Source organism: Acomys minous, assembly GCF_964271855.1.
Source record: "Acomys minous genome assembly, chromosome: 14".
NCBI classification, from domain to species: Eukaryota; Metazoa; Chordata; class Mammalia; order Rodentia; family Muridae; genus Acomys; species Acomys minous.
The window spans coordinates 71,812,688-71,837,558 of record NC_140496.1 but is presented as its reverse complement, the minus strand read 5'-3'; the positions used below and the strand labels follow the sequence as shown (position 1 = coordinate 71,837,558).

Below are 24,871 nucleotides of genomic sequence, written 5' to 3'. Positions count from 1 at the left end.
TAAAAAATCAATCTTTTGGTTTTTCAAGACAGGGTTTCTCTGTGTAGCCTTGGCTGTGCTGGACTCACTTTGTAGACCAGCCTGGCCTCGAACTCACAGAGATCCGCCTGCCTCTGCCTCCCAAGTGCTGGGATTAAAGGCATGCACCACCAAGCCTGATTTTGAAAAATTAATCTTAAAAACAAAAACATAGAAATAGAAGTAGCTTTCAGTATTCACAACTGTTGTAAAAAGTTTAATATTCTGCTTCACTGATAAGACTATCAAACCTTACAAAAATCAGTTGACTAACCTGAAGTCACACAGCTAAAAATAAATAAATACATAAACTTAGATCTGAGGAAATGTTTCCATCCATTGTATTAGCTCAATAAAACCCACAAACCATATACTCACTCCTGCTATTGATCACAACCTATACTCTCCCAAGTCAACAGCATCTTTGTCTTTCATGTCAAAGTCCAACAATAAAGACCTTTTCCCATATCTCCTCATCAAGGTAGCTCACCTCATTTCTCCATCACTATAGCTAACTCGCTGTAGTAGTCTACTCAAGTCCAATTCTAGGGCCTATGAAAAGAACAGTCAAGTTCTAGAGACTGGCTCTGTAACCTGGTAGCTATTTGCCATTACTGTTCCTCCCATCCATAGCTTTGAGAATCAAGTGACCTATAAAAATTATTCATATTGTGACATTACATATTAATATTAAATAGCTTTTTGAGAGGTACTGTACAAGAGATCTGTTTCCCAAGACATGTACAGTAAAGCACAATGTTAATAAAGTTATAGAATGATTTAATTCTTCAATTTAAACAGTTTGATTCAATGTATAAGAATTCAGGAAAGTGTAGACATTAAAAAGCCACAGCTTTTATTTTACTTTCCTAAGCCTTATGCTCGTCTGTGAAAAACAAAGAGACAGGTTCCAAGTGGGCACTGATGATGCTGTTTCCTGCAGTGACGTTTCCTTCTCATTTCAGTGTCAGAAGCTGTGGCAAGAGATGCCAGGAAGCAGACAGGAAAGAAGCAAGAAAAGGTGGAGCATCCTTTCGACTTCTCCAGAGCAGCCAGTAGCTCTCAGGCTTTGTATACTGGGGTCTCAGAACCTTTAAGAGTCACCACAGACCTCTGAGTCCTCATGTCCCTGGTATGCTACAGGCTCCAATTCACCTATCCAGGAGCTTTACTCTCAAAGCATTTGACAGTTAGCCAGTCACCCTCAGAGAGAAGCCATGCTACTTGGTGGCAGCGGTGTTCACAAGACAGCATGCAAAGGCCACGCTGCTCCAGATGCTCATGTATCTTTCTGCCCTGTACAATAAGACTTTTCTGCTTGAGTTCTAATATAGGATTCTTAAACTACAGTCACCAGGGCCAACTTCATAGGAGTGGCCCAATCTCTGTAGGGGAGTTGTTACAGTTACTATGTCCTATGAGAAGCAAATTTACCCAACAAATAATGAAAACAGATCACCTACTATGTGCCAAGCACTATTCTAAATATGAGTTTAAAATAATAAGCAACAGGATCTGTGGCCCTCATGAAAAAGATGATTGTCTCACAGAGCTGACAAAGGCCCTGGACTCATGACAACGCATGCTGAGTATGAGCATAGGTTTAAAGGGTGAGTAGCAAAGTACATACTGAGTGCTAGTTGTGCCTCAGACACGGTCAGGGCACAGTATATGATGTAATAATGTTCCTGAGGATGCTCTGAACTGCTATGTCCTCACAAAACCCAACTGCTCTTTATAGGCTGAGCTCAAAAGTACTAAATATGTAAAAGTACTCTTCCTAAGTAACATTTAAAATGGACAAGCTCAACTACACATTTCAAAGGGGGTTTGTCACTTGCCATCAAACTTGAAATAGTAGTGTTATTTCATAAAAACTGTCAGGGGAAAACTATGTTTCCATTTATGTATAAATATTTGAGAGAGAGAGAGAGAGAGAGAGAGAGAGGGAGGGAGGGAGGGAGGGAGGGAGGGAGGGAGGGAAGGAAGGAAGGAAGGAAGGAAGGAGGGAGGGAGGGAGGTGGGGGGTTGTGAGCCAGCCTTGAAGAGATTGGGATGCTAGTCACATCTAACCTAACAGAAGTGTTCTGTGGGACAGACCGTGAACCGCCCTGTTGGGGGACTGAAGAAGACTTCACATAGGCACTGCCTTCTAGGGCCCTGATTTATAACTGCAGCCACTCCTGTGGCAAGGGTGCAAACGTCTTCAGTGAATGCTGGAACATTATGCAAACAGTTTCACCATGGAGATGCCAGTACCTCAAAGAACAGAAGGCCCAGCACCCTTGTGTTGCACAACCACAGGTCTTACCAATCAATACCAGTAACTGTAAAAGGAAAGTGGAGCAAACCTCAATGACAAGAACTGAGGCTGCAGAGACCTGAAGAGTGGTTGTCTCGCAGCTCTGGCCTGTGTGCTGACACCATTCTTCCCTATGATTCTATTGCTTCCAATCTGACAATGTTACTGCTTCAAACCTAAGTTTAAAGATTATAAAATTGCCAGGCAGTGGCACACACCTGTAATCCCAGAACTTGGGAGGCAGAGGCAGGCAGATCTCTGTGAGTTTGAGCCAGCCTGGTCTACAAAGCTAGTCCAAGACAGCCAAGGATACACAAAGGAAACCCTGTCTCAAAAAACAAAACAAAATAAAACAAAAAAACAGCACCACCACCACCAAAAGCCCTACAAAACCAGCTATTTCCTCAGAAATACTAGAGGGAAAAAAATCTGTTCTGCTTTCATCTGCACTAACTTAGTATGTAGCCCATCTAACTTGGTACTGAATCAGGTTTTGCTAAAGAAAAAAGAAAATAAGAAAAATAAAAACTTTTAACTGAAAATCATCCATCCAGTCACTGTGTAAGGTACTAACTGTTAAGACAAAGGGAGAAGATGCACAAGAAAGTGAAATACTAGGCAGAAAACAGCCATTGTCAATGTGATATATGGACCCTACCTATGCTGAGAGTACAGCATCTTCATCAAAGTGTCTTCTGAAATACCAATGACGAGTGAGAACTTAAAGAGACAGAAAAGATGAAGGTGTAGGAGTGAGCATGAGGAAGAATGAGAGGAATAAACTACATAACAGGATGGTATCAAACAATTACCTAGGAAGAGCAAGAGTATTTGACTTGCCTCTAATCTGTAGCTCACATTTCTGACAGCTTACCAAGCACCCAGTCCCATCAACCCAGCTGCACAGCTCACAAAGAAACATACTACTCAATTATTTCTCACTGCTTTGCTTTGAACCTTTGACACTTGTCAGAGTGACTATAACAGTCTCCTAACTCAACTCACTGCCACCAACAATTCCTTCCTTTCACAAGTACAGACATGCCTGTGGTACAGCTCACAAAGGACAACTGGGGGAGCTTGGTTCTCTTTCTACTCTGTAGGTTCTAGGCATTGAACTCAGGCCATTGGCTTGGCAGTAAGCACGTTTACCTCTTCAGCCATCTTATTCGTCCAGTACAGGTACTTGGTAAAACTCTACTCTATAATTAGGTTGCTCTCTTATATTTAAAATCTTTTCTATGGTTTACTGCTTTTAATATGATAAACTAAGAAATCTGTTATATAAATGTATATGTATGAACTTGAAATTTTAACTTGCTAAGAAACTCATTAGGCTCCATATGTAGATTAAGTCAACGGACATGAAGAGAAAGGAAAGTCAGCAAAAGGACCAAAATCTCCATCACAAACCCACAGAAACAAGCAACTAGTTTTCTTGTCTGTCCAGCGTACTGCTCTTGGAGATGGTTTGTTGTTGTTACTCTTATCCTGAATGAACTTTGTTTCATTGACATTATATTGATTTTTGCTGATACTAAGGTTATGAGCATGGCTACACATGTCAACTATGGCACATCACAGAAGAACTACAAAAACCCGTTTTCAAACCTAAGTAGGAATCCATTTATAGACTAAATAAAAAGAACTATATTTTAAAGCATATTACAACAGAGACAATAACTGGTTTAGAAGGCAGAAGACAAATAAGTAATTTAACTCAGGAAATACCTATTGGAGGTAAATTGTTTTTATGGTGCTGTGATAAATACAAAAGAAGATGTGGAGATGAGTAAACCAAAGGACTAATGGTAAAATGTGAACACCAACATTCTGAGGCATTTGCTGAGCTGTCTGAGCAGAAGAACGGCACAGTGATACCTACAATTTAGGAAGAAGCTATTGAGTTGGATGAATGATGCCATTAGTACTCTAAAACAATGGGTAGAGTAGATGTGGTGGGGCACATGTAATATCAGCACTTGGGAGATGAAGGTAGAGAGATGCCTGCCTGCCTCCAAATCTAATGACCTGACTTTGACCTCTGAGATGTACATGGTAGAAGGAGAGAAGCTATCGTACAAGCTGTCCCTTGGCCTACCTATATGTAGTTGCTGTGGCACACATGCATGCACATACACACACACACACACACACACACACACACACACACACACACACACAAATTAAAAAGCAAATTAAGACACTGAAGGAAAATAAAAATAAATAAATAAAATAAAGCAAAATAAAATAAACAATTAAATAAAAATTTAAAGAGTTAATGGAAAAAGAAAATGTTTAATAAATATGCTAATGAGTTGTCAAATTTAAGACAGAGATTAGGTAGGTTCTGTAGTGACATACATACAGAGCAGTGCTCTCCTTATTACTGAATTTGGTGCTGCTTTCCTGTGCTGTATTTTTATCAGTTTTTACACTAGGTCCTAGAACACAATGAAACCACCTAATGCTCTGAAGCCTAGCAATAGGAATACTACACTATCAACAGTGCCAACTATCCGAGTATCGTGGAATGATAAAAGGAAACCAGCTGTTACTTTTTGAAAGCAATACACATTTTTCCTAGAGCACTATATAAACTAAATAATACATGGCAACACTCAGGGTCACTTAAGCAACAGCCAGAGAAAGTGGAAGTATTTCGCAAGGATGAGAAAATTACACAATCACCTACAAGCTACCTGAAGACAAGCTTATCACTGCAATCAAAGGCAATTTCCAAGAATTATGTAGATATATGGTATTAATGGATTGAACAAAGCACATCTGCCTTAAAGATGTCTAACTTACAAGCCTCTATCGTGGAAATTTTCACCAAGGCCGATACAGTACGGAACCATACGACTCACCTGTAACAGAACGCTCACCAGAGGGCTAGGGATATGTGTTTGCATACGTATGTAGAAATGTTAAGTTCTTAGCTTCTTCCAAACAATGATCAGCAAGAATCTCCTGTTGTTCAATAAACTACCAAGCTAAGACCAGTCAGGAGTCTCAGTCACCTACTTAATTCTCAACTGTCCTTGCAAAGTCCTTCAGAAAACAACAAAAGTAGACCTCAGCTTCAGGAGGGCAACCAACTGACAGTGTAAACGCCTGGGCCCACTCTTGCAGTAGGCATTGGTAGCTGCTATGCTTTGAAGTAGAGATGATGGAATGTATAAAGCCCAGGTCTTCCACAACATTCAAAGTAGACCTTTGTTTCAACAGTTTGATGCCTGGTTCTTGAAATCATGACAATTCAGAGATGGCAGGACGCCTTCCAAAAGTGAAGCCTACTTCCTTTTGCAAACTTAAGCAAGAGAACATGAGGCGAAGTCTGCTCACACTCTATCTGGCACGAGTATTTCTGAGAATTAACATCTGCTCTTTCAATCAGTCCTGACAAGCTATAGGGAGACAATGAAGTGCGTTCACTTTCAGAGACTGCTACTTGCTCAGCGTGTTGGTGGTCCTCTAGGCATCCCCCATGCCTACAGCTGCAGTGCACTAGAGGACTGTACACTGTCTGGGAGTGCCCGAGATGGCTCTGCAGTTAAGAGTGTGTACTGCTCTTCCAGAAGACTTGAGTTCAGTTCCCAGCAGCCAGGTCAGGCGGTTCACAAGGGCCTGTATCGAGAGCTCCAGAGGAGCCAATACCCTCTAGATCTGGCCTATGTGGCACCCGCATGCGGGCACAGGGACACACACACATACACAAACACACAATAAAAATGAAAATGAGGGGGTACGTGGGAGGTGCTGGAGAAAAAAGAGATGATGTAATTATATTTTAATTTTAAAATAAATAAATAAATATATGTATGTAATTTCCCAGACTTCATAGCAGATCTACTATTCTCAGAAAGTCTGACAGTAAGAATGAAGTCAGTCACAAACCCTCTAAGTGTGTCTGGTGAACACTGTCTCTGAGGAGTCACTTGTTCAGGTTACAGTGTCTTCCACAAATGCTAGTCCAAACAGTAAAGAGAAAAAATCCAAAAAGGAAAGCAAGTCAACTGAAGATTTTTCACTATACATGGTATATATGCATTTATTTACTAAATGTGCTGTGCACAGATTGACGCTCCGTATCTATGCTTCTTGTTCAATAAATTTGACTAGCCATGGAACAAACATATTTGGGGGTAGGGAGAACTGTTTCTGTAATTTATATGTACTACTTGTTCTTATCCATTCCTGGGCACTACAACATAGCTATTTACATAGCACCTGCACTGCCCTGGACATCCTAAGTACTTTAGAGATGAATAAAAGTGTATGAGAATCTCTGTGTGGTTTCTATGCAACTACTACAACACCTTATAGAGGGAACTTGAGCATCTACAGATCTAGCCTCTCCATAAGCCTAGGATTAGTGCTCATGAAAAAGACTATTGTTATTTCTTAGCATGCCTTTAGTCAGAGAACTAGGAAGGAAGGAAGGAAGATAGACCCCTCTTTTCCTGGAATATGGCTTTTTTGGTGGCACAGAGGTCGTCTCCATAGAAGCCCATCATGGATTACAGGGAAGAGCAAGGCCAGTCCTGTTGTGCACAGACGTTGTCATTTCACATATGACATGAAGATGGGATATGGTTCCAGCTGTCTAGGAAAGGCCCAGGGACAATCATGAAGGCTAAATACAGTTTAAAAACAATTTATTAAACATGAGTACAATCTCGGGGGCTTATATGGAAACTGTCAAATCTCACAGCAAATTCCTTCCCAAATAGACCTCACCTATTTTAGATAGAGAACAATTACCTCTTGAAGCAATTCAGAAGATTGAAAAGACAGGTCAGAAAATTTAGTTCTTAGTCTATGTAATTAATACACATGGGAGTTATTTGTTTTTTAATGCTTAAGAAAATAAAACAAAAACAATACTTCTGGGAAAATATGATAGAAAAGTGACTCCTTTTTTCATAAGCCCTAAAATTAAAACCAACATAAAAAGTATGTATTCTATTAGTTTACTATTTCTACATCTCTCTTATCATGTGTTAATTTATTTTTTCTTTCTTTTCTTTTAGTAACCATTAAATCTTTCACTATCCAAAGGGAAGGGTTTTGTTTAGTTTTGTGGATTTGTTTTTTGTTGTTGTTTGTTTGTTTGTTTCTTTGTTTTAAATTTCATCTGTTACTAACTCAGGAACATTTTTAGGAGTCACTGTCTCTACCCTACATGCTCTTTGTAGCACTAACATTTTAGAGTTCTGTGAACAGCTTTCACCCTGTTCCAGTACAGAAATGTTTCAACTGTACAGACAAGTTGGCAGGACTTGTAGTACACATTTTAGAAAAAAATGGATGCAAACTCCTACATCAATGCACATATAATAACTGAGAGCAAGGGGTTAAGTATTAAAAAGTGATTAGTGTACACTTCTTGTCTGTTTCTTCACAAACAAATTAAATATTCTTAAATGGATGGCCAGTATGAGTCAATAGAATTATGCTGTTCTTCCTAAGTAACTAACAGTTCCCTCTCCCTCCACCCGCCCCCCCCCTCCTCTTTCTAAGTCTGTTTAATTTGAGAGGAAGCATGCCACAGCATGTACATGGGGATCAGAGGACGACTTACAGAGGCAGCACTGTTCCACCACATGGGTCCCAGAGTTCAAACTCAGGCTGTCAAGCTTGGAGGAAAGCTCCTTTACTCACTCATATCTCATGATATCAAATGTATCTTTTAAAAAATATCTATCCGTAGGTGGTAGATTCCAGCAAGATATTATCAGGGAAGGTCTTATCTCATGGATTCTAAGATGCACATATTTTTCCTATTAAGATATATAGAGAGATTTGGAATATGTCTTCATAAGCAGTGTCTTAGAAAGCACTGCTGTCCATGCAGGGATCACAGCTGCTGTGAATTATGCACATGTGCACATCAGGACAGATATCACCCTTGGATAGCAGGTAGCAATAGCTTGAAAGTAAATCTTAGACATGTCAATAAAACAGTCTTTCAAGCTCTCTGAGCCACAATTGTAGGAGTTAAACATAACTAACTTTACACAGCAGCACTTGTAATGTGGCCTTAATGCCTTCATCACCGGCTGACAGCTCCGTATTCATTCAAGAAATGCAGATTCCTACGCTCTCAGTGAAAGAGAAAGGGATGCTGTATGGGAAACTAGGCTCGGCCATACTGATGAGGTCACTGGAAGAATATAAAAAGCGTTTAGGAATACTTAATATAATTTGCTTATTCTTTCCTTTTTATGTATGCACGAGATTAAAATAAAGTTAAAATAATTCCATAGCTCAATTTACATGGCCTGTTGAAAGAGTTAAAAGAAAAAATAAATTATAGAAAAACAGTATAAAAAGCTTAGTACATATTGAAGAGTACATTCTCAAAAATTAAGTTTTACAGCTCATGAAATAACAATAAAAGCAACTTGTGGCTTACAGGAAAACTGAGCCTTTTTGCTCTACTGCATTCCATCAAGCACTTCCCTTGTGACATTACCTGTAAACCACAGCAGCCTATAGCACTCAGTATGGAGGCATTGTGAATGACCTGATAAGGGATTCTCAACTGCCTTGCTCTCAGAATAAGATCGCTGTGTGTCGTAGCCCTGTAGTGAGAAAACAGGTTGAGTTAAGTGAATGGCATGAATCTTCTAGCTCATGAATTCAAGTCAAAGAGTCAACTGTTCTTCCTCAGATTCTACTAGGCACCTGCACAAGTCTTTTATTTGAGCTTTTTAGGGATGCAGTGTATGTCTGCTCACATCCCTCACAAGACGGAATTCCAACTACAGAACTGACAGTGACTGAAGAAAGGGACATGCTGTGTCCTGATGTCTGCTAAAGACATTTGGAGAATATAAACTCAGCAACGTGACTCTTGTCTCAGGGCTTCTTTAGATTAGTTTTAAGAAATTTTAGCTGGCCATGATTAATGAATACAGTTGTCATTTCAATATGTGTACATATACAAGAATAATTATCAAAGGGACTTATCACCTCAGACATTTATCATTTCCTTGGGTTCAGAACACTTAGAATCTTCTCTATTATTTATTTCAAGTAAGCAATTGTCATCAACCATAGTTTCCACTAAGTTCTAAGTCATTTGAACTGCTCGTGTAAGTGGACACGTTATATTGAGTTTTCTCCTTTATAGTTTTATAATGTGGTATAACTAAACCAAATTCTTCTGCCCTATTTACATTTGTTTTCATATTTTAAAACTGAGGGTGAAACACAGGACATATTTATAGCTTGCTGGTCTTTCAATGTACTAAAATTCTACTTGATAGAATTCCATTTGGAGTTTATGTCTGTGTGCAGCTTTTCTATTTATAGCTGTTTTCAGTCTGGTTACGATATAGTGAATGTGTTTGTGTGTGTCCCAGTGCATGTTCTGACTGTTAAATTTCCTTTTTAAAATGTGTGATTATAACTAGGTAGGCTGGGATAGAAGGAAATATATGTAAATATAAATTGAATACTGTGACATGTAATCTCACATCAATTTAGAATGGCATTACTAAAGATTTTTTCATCTTGATAAAAATGCTAAGCCCTACTGGGGAAAGCAACATTAGCATGTTTGAGAAACTACTTAGAAATAAGCAGACTCTGTCAACTGGTCAATGCATACCAAGTAGGAAGATCAAGGGCTTACACCCCATGAGGCAGCCAGCTACAGATTAAAACATGCCCACCAGGGAAGCCTGTTTTTAATCACACACATAAAATAAAACCAGTATAAAAAATTGTCAGCAATTTGATTTAGAGGTGTGGAAAAAAAAAGAATGCCTGATATAAAGAATGCTTTTAATAGCACCTTGAACAGACTCTTACTATCTAACATTCAAGTACAAGGAAAAGTAAATTAGTTATTTAATGAGAGCATTATTTTTTAATTTAAGTTGCTTCATGGGTGAGTTAAATAGATAAAAGGAAAACTGGTTTAAAACTGTATCATCATAACAAATACATTTGAAATAATCAGACCAAACAACACCACACACATGTGCGCGCGGGTGCGCACGTACACACAGAGGGTCACTATTCCCACATGTGAGAACTAAGTCACATAACCAGAAACAGTGAAGAAATTGTTCCTTAACAGCACACTTATTATTCTGAACTCTTTTAAGGTACTTTCAAAAGAAAAGGTGCAAAAATGGCTTAATTGATGGAAACACCCAAGTACATGAAGGCAACTGCAGCAGTGCTGGTGTGACTGGGTGGGGTGGTGCGGGCAAACTGGAAATTTACGGTTTCAAAGTGTATGGAAACCATTATAACCTCAAGAGCCATGAGAAACATTGTAAGTTGAAAACTCACTTGGAAGTTGCTTTATATGCTAGAAAATGTTTTAGCTACATATATTTAAAGCCTATTTGAGGAAATCTACCACAAAGAGATAACACAAAACGTAGAAAAGAAATGTATGTCAGTATACATTTGTATAACAAGCTTTATGCATGTTAGAAAAACCTGTGATATATATATAATTATATATATATAATATCACTCCTTCTGTGGATGATAAGGAACAGATTGCCTGATACTCTTTATCTCCCACACAGCTAAGCCAGGTATTAATGTCATACCATTCAGAATCAGTCTAGTTTCCCTGTAGTTAATTTCTACTTCCCTTTCAATAACCTGGATACCAGGGGAGTGGGTAGTTTGTGACTTTTGAGGCAGTGATTAGTGAAGGAGGGGTACAAAACTATGAATGTTCTTAAATCTAGTGATCTGTGTGGACTAAGGTAAAATTTATGTCATAGTCAAATATTTTGTCACAGTCTTAAAAATTACTGGAAAAAAGAATATAAGACTACAGATCTTAATTTCATAGTTTCAAATTTTTATTAGTAAATTTTTTGTGCATGATGTTCCGTGTGTGTGTGAATATGTGTGTGCATGTGCATGTATATTTGAGCGCATGCACTGCACCACAAAATAAATGTGGAGGCAAAAGGACAATTCTGTAGTTAATGCTCTCCTTCCACGCCATGTGGGTCCTGGAGCTCCAACTCTGGGCACCAGGGCACAGCAAACATCTTACCATCCAGGACATTGTGACACTCATCTTTCCACGATTTACTCAAATGAACAGAAAGATGCTTAAAGTTAGACAAGAGACTTTTTAAAAATCATATATATTGTAATAAAATTTTTAGTATTTTCTCTTTTTTGTTGTATTTTCTCTTTTTCCCGGCTTCATCAAGTCATATACTTCTTTATCTTGGCCTCACTAAGAAGATACATTTTTAGTATAGTTATGTGCCTGCAGGAAAGCTGAGGTAGGTCACAAGAGCCCAAGAGTTCTTGCTTTAAATTCCTGCAAAGGTTTGCCACTGTATTTCAAATAAGACTCTTATCCCTCCAAAGCTTTAAAGATAGGTGGCTCCTGCCTACCTCTAGAACCCCTTCTCACGCCCTCCCCCCCTCCTGCTCCAGCCACCATGGACTTCAGCACCTTAGCCAGTCCATCTCCTTGCCTGGAAGGTTCTGCCTCCTACCCCGTTTCAGCCACTTGCTTCGGTACAGCCTTCAATGAAAGGCTTTTCCGTATGCCTCGCACAGATGGCACACCTAAGTCTACTTCTCTCCCCACCACTTTACAGACGTCCCCAAATTCAATTTTTCCCCTATGGTTACTGTTGACCTTCTCACTCACCGTAAGTCCATATCTTGCCAACTCAGTAAGTTGAGAGTTCATATCCCAAGAGGTGTATCAAAGGTATCTGTCTGGGTGAACGGATAACTGCCAGTTCAAAATATACTTGTTTTTCTTTGTTGACTTTAGATAAGCTATCCCAAAGTTCTTCAATTAATATTTAATTAGTAGCCACTGTATGCCAAGTATTATGAATGAAATTAGAGGGCTACAGACAGCACGGTGAGGGTATAAGTATTAAGTATAAAGCGTCCCGTGAAAAGACTCCTAGACTATGGCTTGTTCCCCAGCTGCTGCTATCTGGGAGGTGACTGACTACTTCAGGAGGCAGGACCTACCTGAAGGCAGACTGCTTGTGAGCAGGTCCTGGGGGGGGGGGGGTCTTGTCACTGGCTCCTTATGGTGTCTTTCTCTACCAGTTTCCTGTCTGGCATGGGATGAAGAAGCTCCTCTGTCACTTAGTCCCCCTGCCATGACATTCTGAGCCAGTACACAGGGCCAGCAACCCCAGTTTAAACCCCTTGAAACCACCAAGCACAACAAATCTTTCCTCTCGTTAAGTTGTTCTCTTAGGGATTTCAATCACAGCTCCATAAGTCAACAATAATCTCTATCTGTCAAGTGCAGCTACAACTTTAGGTGGGAGCGACAAAGGACTACAGCTTGGACAGCCATAAGCTGCAGATGCAGAGGTCACTGATAAACATAGGTGAAGGAAGAAGTTTGATCCAAGGTATGAGAGTGAAACAGCATGACGGCATGAGCTGGCTGGCCTGAGTGTGGTCTTAACACAAGAAGGGCAGGACTCAGACTTGAAGAGCAGGTTAGGAAATTTTAAATACTGGCTAATAGTGAAGCCTACAGAGTTCAGCTGAGATTTCCAAATTGTTCTGGTTTTACATATTCAAATTTGACCAGAACATGGGAAATGGGTTAAAAATCTGTATAAGTCTGTACGCAGACCAACAAAAGGGACAGACTATATTAACCTGGTTAAAATAAGGGGGGTTGGATAGGTTTCTGTTTACTCTCTTGGTCTACAGATGGTTATTTTCATTGGGAGTTGGTTATAAGTATTATTGGTCTTTTACAGAAGGAAATTAGGTTTGACTCAGGGACATATCTCTTTTCCTTTACCTTTCTTTCGTAGGTGAGGTAATAGGAACTGAAAAGAAAGAAAGGGGGATATAGAAATATAGAACAAAAGGTAGATTATTAAATCTGCTCCTCATCTCAAGGCCCTAATTATTACTCACAAATAAGGTTATTTTTTAATTCAGTGTTACTGAATTTTGTATATTGATGCAAATCATGCTCATGTCAAAAAACTAGTTGAATTTTATCACAAGAATATATACCCTAGGTGTAATAGATAGGTATGATTCTATAGATACATGAAGTAAAATAATTAAATAAGGTCTTCAAAAACCTCAGAAACCTACAGAATAAGGCATTTAAAGATGTTTTTATTATTCTAAAGATTCTTTGGCAAGAAGACAAGTTATCTCCTTGCAACACCTAGCCTACCCCAAAGAAGATGAACATCAAAGAACTTCCCTATGGAGTTGGCTTCAAATATGGCAAACCAGCCACTGGACAAAATGTCCTCATTTCTGTCACAGGCAGAATTCTGTCTAAAAATGGGCAAGTTTATATGCAGGCAGAGTCAATAGCCAAACTCTGCCGAGACAGGGTAAGCGAGTCCTCAATAGTTCCTGCCTCGCAAATATACCTGTCAGATATATTGGGCCAGAAAGCTAAAGATGATTCTCCAACGTTATAGAGAGTGTTGGGTTACTGTTTGGGCAGTAAACTGTCTCAGTCATTTTTTCATTTTGGAAGCTGCTAACTCTGCACTCTGGGTTCACTCAGGTATTTAAGTTTTATCCCTTCTCAAGTCTCTGATGGGTTTGAAGACCAGATAGTTTAGTCTTTCAATTAAGCTTAGTAGGTTAGAGGTTAAGATGCTTTTAGATCAAGATAGATGTTTTAAGTTAATAAAGATGAGATATGATAGATACTAGTCTCCATTCAGAAATTTAGACCCAACAAGACAGGAAAGATGTTTACTTCAAGTTTGCAAAATACAAATGGTCAAATCACTATGAATGTAACATTTATATAATTCCTGATTGTCTCATAGTTCTTCTTGCTGTATGTAGCTTGTTTTAATCATGTATAATAATATAAATGTATATGTTAAAAGTAATAAAAAAATTTTAAAGGTAAAAGAAAGGATATGAACAATCTGGCCAATGATAAATACATTAGATAGCTAGATATAGATAAGTTGATCGTAGTGTTCCTCAAAGTATAGTGAAAATTTGGGGGGGGGGTGAGTTATAAATTCACAAGTTTTCTAAAATACAAAAAAAAATTTTTACTTTTTAAAAATAAAATGAGACAATAAAAACTCTATTTTTAAAAACTACATTCAATAAGTAACAAATTTTACTTTTCAACTTGCTAGACTAGTTTCTAATGCTTGCTCTCGATTTCTCTACTTATTTCATCTGGACTAGAAGCCTTTGGACTCATTCCAGACTAGAAGCCCAATTTTGAGCAGCAATTTTACTGTCACTGTCAGTGACTGAGGCAGCTCCTCAGGTGACTGTAGGAATAAGTGCTACCATCTTAGAAGTCTGGGGCAGGGAGGGGGGTGGATTCTCTAAAGAAGAAAAGTTTAGATAGAAGCAAGCAGTGTATTAGTGAGAAAATGCTATATAAAAGAAGACATTTGCTGGATAAGATTTATTTTCCTTATTTCACTTTACTATTCTATTGCTAAAAAGAAAAAGAAAAGTACCATGAAATTCAAGAAAGCCTTAATTTTACAGAAAAAAAAAATGTCAGACAGGGGCTAAAATAATTTAAATATTTTAGTGTGTGATTACTCAGTATAATTTGCAATCAAATATAATAATGATACAGACTCTCTGGCCCTGCATATTGACATTAATTATTTTCTTTATGACAGACGCACATACATGTAACTCCATTGTTTTGAGAAATAATCTCAATGGTGGGCCCAGAGTGATTTAATTGTCCTTATGTTCCTCAAATCTGTGACATAAATCTTGGGTCACCAGCTGTAGACAAAGAACTCTTGTGTTTGGCTTGACACTAGAGATTGATGATGCTTGACTAGACAAGGAGAAACCCATTTCTTGGTAATGAGGAAGAGCAATGCTCCCAATGGGGGTGGGACATTGAAATCAGAGGTTTGATAAATGATAAATTCAAGGCAAATAAGTGACAGCATTATTGCCAAATATTAGATTATAAAAAGGGGGGGAGGAGGTTAGAACAAAGGAAGCCAAAGATGCTTGTAATTATCAAAGCAAATGGCAGATCTGACTTTTGATAGTGTGGTGCCTTACTTAACAATGACACTCTAGTTAAAGGTATCTGACACCTTGTATATCCTTGTTCAAAAACAAAAGCATCAGAGAAATAAATGTTAGCCAGGACACTTGTCAAGATAGTAATACTTACGAGAGCATCTTTATTAAGTAGATTTCCTTCATTAATCTTCTAACACATTAAAATTTTAAATATAAAATTTTAGGTAGAACTCAGGTAAATGGCAAGGAAATTTTTATACAGAAGCATCACTGCTGACAAATAACTCATAGTGTCTATTTTGACTTACCCAAATGGATCCCCAACCACAAGGAACGCAACATCAGTGACATCAGCATCTTTAAAAATATAATCTACTTCTTCTTCCACTTTTTCTCTGTCAGCAAGAATTAATTTTCTTCCATAAAACTCTTCCTACATATTTAAAGTATCAAAATATCAAAAGGAAGACAACAGATGAGTCTTTAATACACACATACACCATAGAATAATCTTTGTCTAGACCTAGGTGCAAACCCTGGCAACCAGCCAAACACAAACCACTCCGTACAACTCATCAGTGAGCCAGGACTCCAAATCATGATGCAATTAAACTCTGTCTTTGGGGCTACCATCATATCCCTAGAGAAGGCAGACCTCTTAACATATGAGGCCTCTAAATGTGTGTCTAATAGACCAGGCAGAACACCAAAGGATGAACAGAGAATATGTATTCATGAGCCCTATTCCAAAAACATGAAAATATGGACTACATTAATAATAATGATATATAGTGGTGCAGGTGTTTTACCCAATTTCTACGGAAACTTTTTGTTTGTTTGTATGCTGGCTAAAATAAGAGTCAACATTAATAAATGACAGAAAGTTATGATTTAGCTAAAGATATTATGCAACATATAACTGAATCTTATAACTGAGTTCCTATGCAATTCAAATGTGGAAGAAGATGTGTAAATAAATGTATTCCCTCATGCTGTCTTGAGTTATTAAAAGTTATAGGGTCTACGATGGTGGAAGAACAGTGGTACCCAATATTGGTTAAACAAAGAAGAAATGAACAAAAAGCATCCAAAGTTATATGCCACAATTCCAAATGTGGTAATTATTTCCTAATACTTACATAAAATCTGCTACTCAAGTGGGAAACAACTTGACGCTAGAGACATGTTTCATAAGCTCCTAATAACACTGCTTACGTTCATGTTAAAAATGCATTTTTTTATCTTCACTTTCACTGTGCCTTTTTCGTAATCACTAATCTTTAATGTTTAACTCTGATTTTAGGAATCAGAAAACTGACAGTCACACGACGATTACACGCACATGTCTAAGAGAAAACACATGATACCTGGATACCAAGGCAAAAAATGGTCTTTATTGAACTGTTTCCTGAAAACAATCAAGAAACCACATGCCACCAATGCAATACTAACAGTAATGCTGTCTTTACATGTGGAGGTCAGAGGGCAACTAGAGGGAGTTTGCTCTCTCCTCTTACCATGTGGCTTTAGACTGTGGGTTTCTAGAGTGCTGGTTTAGATAAAACCTCTTCAGTTATTTATAGACATATTATACTTTCATCCTCCCATTGCTTTTATAAATGACTACTGAAGTCTTTCATTATGTTTTCTTAGGTATAGCGCAGACAGGCCGTGAGCCACTTGTAACAAAGGGTGTGCTTCTTATACATCTTATATAGTAGTGACTAGCGTAAGAACAGACAAACCTGGAATTTCTCTAGCAACACCTATGTGTGCCGTTTATAAAATCTTGACTGGCTGATTACTAGTAAAAAGAAGCATATGCTCATTATTGAAAATACAATTATCTATTTTTTTTTCACTGTGGTATAATTATCTGTAGCTGAAATCAGACTTCATATTGTTATATAGCGAGACATTAACAATTTGTGGAAATCAGTTTGTTTTAGCAAGAAAATGTAGACGTGAAAGACAGAATGTGGCTCTACAATTTTACTGGAATACAAGGCACAACCTTACATATGAGTGACTTAAGGTAGATGGTAGCATGTGGCGAGCTGCTGAGGGAGGACGGGAAGAGAATACTAAAATGATTTTGTAATAGGATAGGATCTGGGCCAGACCATTTTGTTTGATGGGACTTCTCTGTTAGCGCTTCCTAAAACTATACTTTGTGGAGTTATTATCTACGGCTTAGAATGCAGAGGGGCACTACGAAAGTCTGGAGCGATAGTTTTCAACTCAGAGCTGCTTTAGTTTGTAGCTTGCTCCCCTCGCTATCTGAATAATATTGGGCAAGTTTTGGAATGTCTGTGTGCCTACAAAACACAGTGAACAGTAGAAACGTTGGAGGGCTGGATATTGTAGCTCTGTAGTAGAGAGCTTGTGGGGCACGTAACAGACCCTCGGTTCAATTCCTAGCACTGAAAGGAAAATAAAACTAAGCAAAATACATGTCCTAAAAACACTCAACACTTATTACTATGAAATAACAGATATTCTAGTACTTTAAAACAAAACAAAACACATAATTTACTTACAAGTAAGGGCAGCCCAAACCCCTGATTTTCACTCTATAGTAATTACATATATGTTTAGGGGGAGAAAAAAAAATTAGTATTTACTAGCACTTATAATTTACAAAGCATTTTCACATACATCTTCATAAACACTATATACTTTTCCACTGGTTCTTTTTCTTTGGCAAATGAAGAAACTGACATTTGTAAGTTTCTATGAACAACTAAAACGTCTGAAAACTTTTGTGCTGGGCACTGTTCTAAGAACCTAGGAGGCAGACACTTCTGACCTCTATTTCTACAGTAAGAAATTAAAAATAAAGAAACTGTCCACAGACATGTTCCAAGGCAAAGACAAGTTATGTCCCAATTTTGCCCTAAGCTAATGTGCAACAAACATTTCATTCTATTAGCCTGGCAGTATGTTATCTATTCTCTCAGATGGTTTTAAACTCAGTATGGATCACTGATCAGAGACTTTTTATCATCTTGAAGTAAGAGTAAAAACCAACAAGTGTGGCCAGCAAATTAAAACTGCTCATTAGCCACTACTTTTATTCTAGTTAATGGCCCACTCAAGAACAAGCCTTCGTTTAGTGTGCAAGGATTTTAGAACAACTATGAAAGTTTCAGAACTGTCTAGGCTGTAAATTTGAGAGAAATAACCAGAAATTCTGTGGCCCAGGCTTTTATTTGGAAGGCTTAACAATTCAAAAAAAGCCCTCCCCCATAACACAGCCATCAGTCCTTTATTTCAATACATGTTCCACTTGAGTTTGACAATCAGCCAGAAGCTGACCCTTCTGCTCATATTTACCCTTAATGAGAGCCTGCTCAAGGTATATGATACACTAATAAATCCTCTGGATACTTAGTCTCGGGCCCGCGCTATATATACATGTGGGACTGACAACCTTCCTGAGAGATTATAAGTAAGATCTCTTTGGATGTGTGGCAGACAAAAAGGAGATCGCTGTTCCCTATGGAAATACTTCAAAGGAGGAAGCTTTCATATTGCTTGCTGAATGTATAACCAAGTCATTAAAGCTGTGTCAGCACCTCATTAGCACTCAACTCAGAAAGGATTTCTTTGCTAGCTCATGAAATAATGGATTTTGATAACTATCCCCAAGAGTGTAAAATAACTTTCTTTCTTTTTTCTTTTTTTAATTTGCTGGAGAAAGGCAAAAAAAAAAAAAAATTTAGACTTGTAAAGGAGGACAAACCACCGTTTCATTTCCCAAGTCACTGGGTATGAGGCAGATCGTAATGAACAGGGTGTGTGTTTTAAAGGGTTTAAAAAGGCAGACGGGTAGATTCTGCCCAGTCTGGTGTACGAGAATCAGATGCTAGCTAGATGTCTTTCCCCCAGGGGCCAGGGGACTTTAATCACGTACCAGGGCTTCCTTCCCTACAGTCAGCATTGAGGTGTAGGTTTCCAGATACACTCGACTGCACCGTCTCACAACTTCCAGGCCCTTGACTGTGATGTCCTTGGCATCTCCCAGGCCCAAGCCGATCAAGTAAAGCATTTCGAAGTCCGGGGAGCGGGGAGACTGCAGAGCGAAGCGAACAACAGAAAGGTCAGCTAACGCCGGGGCCCTAAAGTCTAAGGATGAAGGTAAAAATCAAAGTTGTTCCGGGGCCGCTGCAGCGCGCGTGACGCCTGAGACTCTTAGACCGTGCATACGCTTAGAAACGACTGGAATGACTGCTTTAAGTAAAGTTCGACCCAATTACCCGCTTAGAGACTCGTAGGTGCTTCGCTAACGCCCCTCAAAGTCTCACTACAGCTCTCCGGTAACTGCAGATCCCAAACCACGTGCCAAGCAGGGACAGGTCTTCCGGGCCTCCCGGGCGGCGCCGTAAAGCGCAGCGCTCTTTACAGCACTTTACGACTGACGAGCGGCTCCAGGAGCGAGCGATCGCTTCCCGCCAAGGCCCTGACTGACCTGCGGGCGCGGAGCTGGTGTTAAAGGTCAGGAACGCATCCTGCTGTGCGCCTGGAAAGGACCCAGCATGCCCCGCGCTTCCTGCCAGCCGGGCCTCAGATAGCCCCGTGGGCGTCCCGGCCAAGGCGGTGGCTCCCAAACGCCCCCTGGCCGCACGCTCGCCCGCAGGGACGACCGGAGGGACTTCCCTGACTGACTACGCCTTTGCTCAGATTTCGAATCCCCTCTCTATTGACCTGCCTTAACTTAACCGGTGGTCACCCTGGTGAGGGCACAGGTTAGCAAGCCACGCAGAGTGTGGTGGCAAGTTCCCACGGGGGACAGCAATGACTCCTTCTAAGGGTTTGTCCCCGAGATCTGATGCCGGAATGCCCCCTGGGGTCTGACTTAGTCACCCTCAGTTGAGAATGACCTTTTAAGAGAGCTCAAGGGATGACTAAGTGCAAATGTGATGACATACACGGATGAAAAATTTCAGAACGAAGCCCATTACTTAATATGCTAACCAAAGGATAATTTTTTAAAAAAGAAAGTAATGCTATGGCGGGGGCGGGTATCGGGGGAGTGCTTAGCAAAAAAAAAGGAGAGTGCTTCATACCTCTCAGCCTCAAAGATTGTTGCAGAGTTTCTTATCAAGAGATTGGTTACGCGCAGTTCCCCTAAGGGAAGACTGAAGACCCTCTTCCCCAATTCAAAGGCATTTCATTGCCTGTCTTAGTACACTGTGCTGGCTGTTCAGATTTTCCCTGATGGCTTCAGTGCAGTGTGTCTTCTTGTTTAGCCCTGCTTCCTTAAGCCTAGCCTCAGTGGGAGAGGATGCATCTAGTTCTACAGCAACTTAATGTGGAGGGGGGATTAGTGCCTATGAGGGACCTACCCCTTCTCCGAGGAAAAGGAGAGGCTGCTAATAGGAGAAGAGGGCGAGCTGCAATCAGGATGTAAAGTGAATAAGCAAAAAAATTTTTAATTCTCTTTGGTTTGCTTTTTTATTTGCCTGTTTGCTTTCTGAAGAGAGAAAGAAGGCATGGAGTTGGATAGGGTGGGAGGGAAATCTGAGAGAGAGAGAAAACCATAATCAGAATATATTATATGAATTTTCAAAAAATAGCAGTAAATAAAACTGCCTTCCTATATTTCTTCTTCATGAAAGTAATTTCCTTCTTAAAACATTTATTTATTTTAATGTATGAGTGCTCTACCTGCATTTATACCAGCATGCCAGAAGAGGGCATCAGATACCTGTATTGATGGTTGTAAGCCACCATGTGGATGCTGGGAATTGAACTGAGGACCTCTGGAAGAGCAGACAGTGCTCTTAACCTCTGAGCCATCTCTCCAGCCCCCAGCATGAAAGTAATTTCATGAAGTCCGTGACTGTCTTATTCGTGTCCTCTTCTCTAGACTTAGCATTGTGCATGCCCATAGTCAGTTCATAGTCAGTGTGTGTGTTTATAAATCATTATGGAGCCACTGGTAGCCAAGCAGTTTCTTTGAATTATACTTCCTGTCTTGTGCAATGCAGGTGTGTGATATGTTCTGACTACCCGAAAGTCACTGGTAGAACTTCAGACATGAGCATGTCTTGTTCATACCTCTTCAGGAGGCTGTGTTGAAAGGCTTATGATACATGTCATACGTATTTTTTACACACACCATGGAATGGATCAGCAAAGTTTTCAATGTACTGGTCATTTTTATGACTTTTTACATTTTATTGACTACTTTCTTGTTGATTCATAGTAAGTATATATTGCCAGAAAGAATACTTAGGTCACCCAAACTATAGAGAAAAAAAAAAATGAAGGTGTCCTGTATATAGCAAGAAGTTAAACATCATATTTTCAATAAAGAAGAAATTTTGGTTTCTACTCAAAATTTTCCCAGAAAAACTTAACTTCAGTGTAAAATTTGTAATAAGCTCACATTTCTACCTGCTTTGTGCCTCAATAGGAGAATACCTTTTTTTTTTTTTTCTGGGAGTCAAAAAGAAGAAAAGTTGTGCCAATGTTTTCTCTCTTCAACTTAACAAATATAAGCAGAACACCTTGCCTAGTCTGTTTTTGCAGGGCCATGGGGGGGGGGGCGGGTTGCCTATTTCTCCCTTCCATTTTAAAAGTTTCTGAAGGTTGCTTCTCCCCCGTCCCCAACAACTTATTAGAGAACCCTATAAATGCAGGGACATTGACACAATTTGACAGTAAGCGTCCACATCTTCCTAGATTCCTCAGCTGTTAAGAGGTCGCTGTGTTTGCTTCATAATACATTTCACCATCCAGCTGGACATCAGCCCATCTTATTTTTTGATACATTTCCAAGGGTCTATCATTTCTTCTAATCCAAGCTGATCTTTGAATATTTTCCACCTAAACAGCTACTTGTTTTTAGCACATGTTGTTGTACAATTTTAACAATACTGACAGGAGTTAGAATGCACTTCATTATTAGAGCAAATTGCAAGCCTTGTGCTGCGGGAAGAGTATAATGCTTCTAGGTAATTCCAGGAGTAAAGAAAGTTTGGGGAGGGACCTTTTTTAACTTAAAGAAAGACAAGGATGAATAAACTCTGAGGAGTTTTCTACTTTCGTGTTCCTTCCTTTAGGTAGAAAAAAAGCAAATCCTTACTGGGGGTGAACATTTGTCTTTTTTTCCCCGAGAGAGAGAAAGAGAGAGAGAGAGAGAGAAAGAGAGAGAGAGAGAGAGAGAGAGAGAGAGATTGTTAAGATATTTTTATAACCTTTGTCGTTAGCTCGGTTTTAGTCTCCTCACTGAGAGGACCCCTTCCTCATATCTCCTGACAGTACTCACGAAATGCACGTTGTCACAGCAAGTTAATCCTCGTGGCTTTTCCATCCCACTGTCAGCAACATCACACGCTACTGTTAGCTTAGAGAACTAACATAGCTGAGATGCTTCATTACATCATGGACAAATTGTAATTACCACACATCTAAAAGAAGCCATCCTTCAGTTTTCCTGTTTGGGCCTGTTGGTCTGTTGAAAAGAAGCCATCAGGGGACTGAGTAAACTCCATCTGACCTTATTGTGAATAGAGAATATTATTTTCCTCTGACGCTGGCCTTTTAACCTACATGCTCCCACGGATTGCCTTTGTTAGAGGAAATCTGCATTAATATTCGGAGAGCCTAGAGACCTTGGATTGATTTATAGTCACTATTTTCTAACAAATGAGTGGTAATTAAAGATAACACTCCTCTAGAGGAGGCTACATTTATGAAGGCTTAAAAAGAACACTTGCAGTTACTTTATTGTGCATTGATTTACTTAGGGGAAAAATCATTTTTTCTTTATTCGGTGACCATATGTATTTACTATATGGCCATATAAAGTACACATGTATAAAAAAGAAAAGAGCAAATCTAGAGTTATTTTCTATGGAGTATTAGGAAAATTTTATTGTCGGTAATCTTGCCTCTGTAGCTTGAGAGTAACCAGGTGGAAGGGGTCACTTAATGCCCTATGTTACTGAGTGGCTTCCAGAAATGTTTCTTTCCTCTCTCTCTCTCTCTCTCTCTCTCTCTCTCTCTCTCTCTCTCTCTCTCTCTCTCTCACACACACACACACACACACAAACCTGTGTGTGCATTAGTGGTTTATTTCTAAGCCATTCTTTGAAAAATTTATACTAAATAATAATAATAATCAGGGATAGTTTGGCTTTGTGACTTAAAACTATCTAGCATCTGCTTAAATTTAAATACATATAAATTGCCATGACTTTGTAGGGGAGTAGTCTCCCTTTCACTCAGAATCAATGATTGTGTTACTGTTGCTATACGTTTGCTTTATTTTTATGTGTATGCTAGTCTTGCCTGTGTATGTATGTGCACTATGTGTATACAGTGTTCATCAGGCCAGAGCATGGTATCAGGTCCCCTGAAAGACAGGAGGGAACTACCCATATGTGTGTTGGGAGCCACAATGTTAATGTTGGATCCTGAACCTGGGTTCTCTGAAAGAGTAACAATCACCCCTAACCATCTAGCCCTGTTGTTTCTTTTAAGGAGGTTTTATTGGGGCAGGGTAATTACTTTATCATATAAGACTAAGGAATAGACTAGTTTGCATTTTCTCAAATGAAAAACAAGGCATGAGATAACACTTGTTTGATAATCTTAGAATCTGCTTTTTGGAGGATTTGCTGCCTTACAGCTTCTATGACACTGGCCACACGGATACCAACAGTGTTTAGCAACTTTTTATGTCACGGGTCCTTGCTCAGTAAGATCATTCACTAATTCATTCAGTCACTATCTCATTCTTCTGGTCTGGTTTTTAGTACTTGATCATGTGTTTAAGCACAGAATCTGGTTGATCAATAGCCTTGTGTTTGGAATGTCTGCAGAAATGTGGTCACATGCGTGCTATGGCCATGCTATTAGATGTAAAAAAAAAAATGAGCTTTGCAATTGTAGGCATATGTAAGAGAGGAATGCATAGGCTTATGAGAAACACAAAATAGAACTCTAGTTCGGATTGGAATCAAGTGTTTCAAGATAGTTCTTTTTTTTTTTTTTAACCACCCACTTTACTGTCACTATTGCCACAGTATATCAGACGTGTTGTTAAGTGATGTGAAAAATCTGTTTGAAAATAAAACAAAACTGAGGGCTGGAGAGATGTCTCAATGGTTAAGGGGTCTCAAGTTCTATTCCTAGTAGCCACATGGCTCAGAGCCATCTGTAAACTCCAGTCCCAAGAGATTTTAGGTGGCTTGTATGAGAATAGTCACCATGGGCTCAGATAATGCTTGGTCCCCAGTTGGTGAAACTGCTTGAAACAGATTAGGAGGCGTTCTCTTGTTGGAGGAGGTGTGTCACTGTGCGTTCCCTTATTGGAGGAAGTCTGTCACTGTGGGGCAATGTTTTAAAGCTTCAAAACTCCACTCCGTTCCCAATTAGCCCTTTCTGCTTCATGCCTATGGACCAGGATGAAAGTTCTCAGCTGCTGCTCTAGCACCATGCCTGCCTGCCTGACGCCATGCCCTCTGCCATGATGGCCATGGATTCACCCTCTGAAACAGCAAGTCCTAAATAAACTCTTCTATAAGTTACCTTGGC

General features: G+C 39.3%; 1 protein-coding gene and 2 long non-coding RNA genes across 9 annotated transcripts in view; 1 reads left to right on the top strand and 2 right to left on the bottom strand.

Moving 5' to 3' along the window:
- Positions 1-24,871, bottom strand: part of DPH5 (diphthamide biosynthesis 5) — a 41,275-nt gene that overhangs the window by 8,276 nt on the left and 8,128 nt on the right. Inside the window, exons 1-5 of one of the 5 annotated variants that reach the window (XM_084757373.1) lie at positions 19,582-19,718; positions 19,239-19,397; positions 17,863-17,895; positions 15,631-15,755; positions 8,802-8,910 (exon numbers count right to left, since the gene is read on the bottom strand). In XM_084757373.1, the coding sequence (XP_084613499.1) occupies positions 8,802-8,910; positions 15,631-15,755; positions 17,863-17,895; positions 19,239-19,373 (402 nt within the window). In that variant the 5' untranslated portion in view covers positions 19,374-19,397; positions 19,582-19,718. Of the gene's footprint in view, positions 1-8,801; positions 8,911-15,630; positions 15,756-17,862; positions 17,896-19,238; positions 19,398-19,581; positions 19,719-24,871 lie in introns of those variants that run through there. The other 4 variants (XM_084757371.1, XM_084757372.1, XM_084757375.1 and 1 more) reach the window with 4 other exon arrangements.
- LOC311583618 lies at positions 14-8,788 on the bottom strand. The gene is made up of 2 exons (XR_014774609.1): positions 2,597-8,788; positions 14-107 (listed from the first exon to the last, which is right to left on the bottom strand). It is a non-coding gene; the product is annotated as an uncharacterized lncRNA (long non-coding RNA).
- The window catches only part of LOC311583617, a 50,141-nt gene continuing 44,992 nt past the window's right edge, over positions 19,723-24,871 (top strand). For 2 of the 3 annotated variants that reach the window (XR_014774607.1, XR_014774608.1), the window contains exon 1: positions 19,832-20,070. This is a non-coding gene — a long non-coding RNA (uncharacterized lncRNA). The other variant, XR_014774606.1, reaches the window with a different exon arrangement.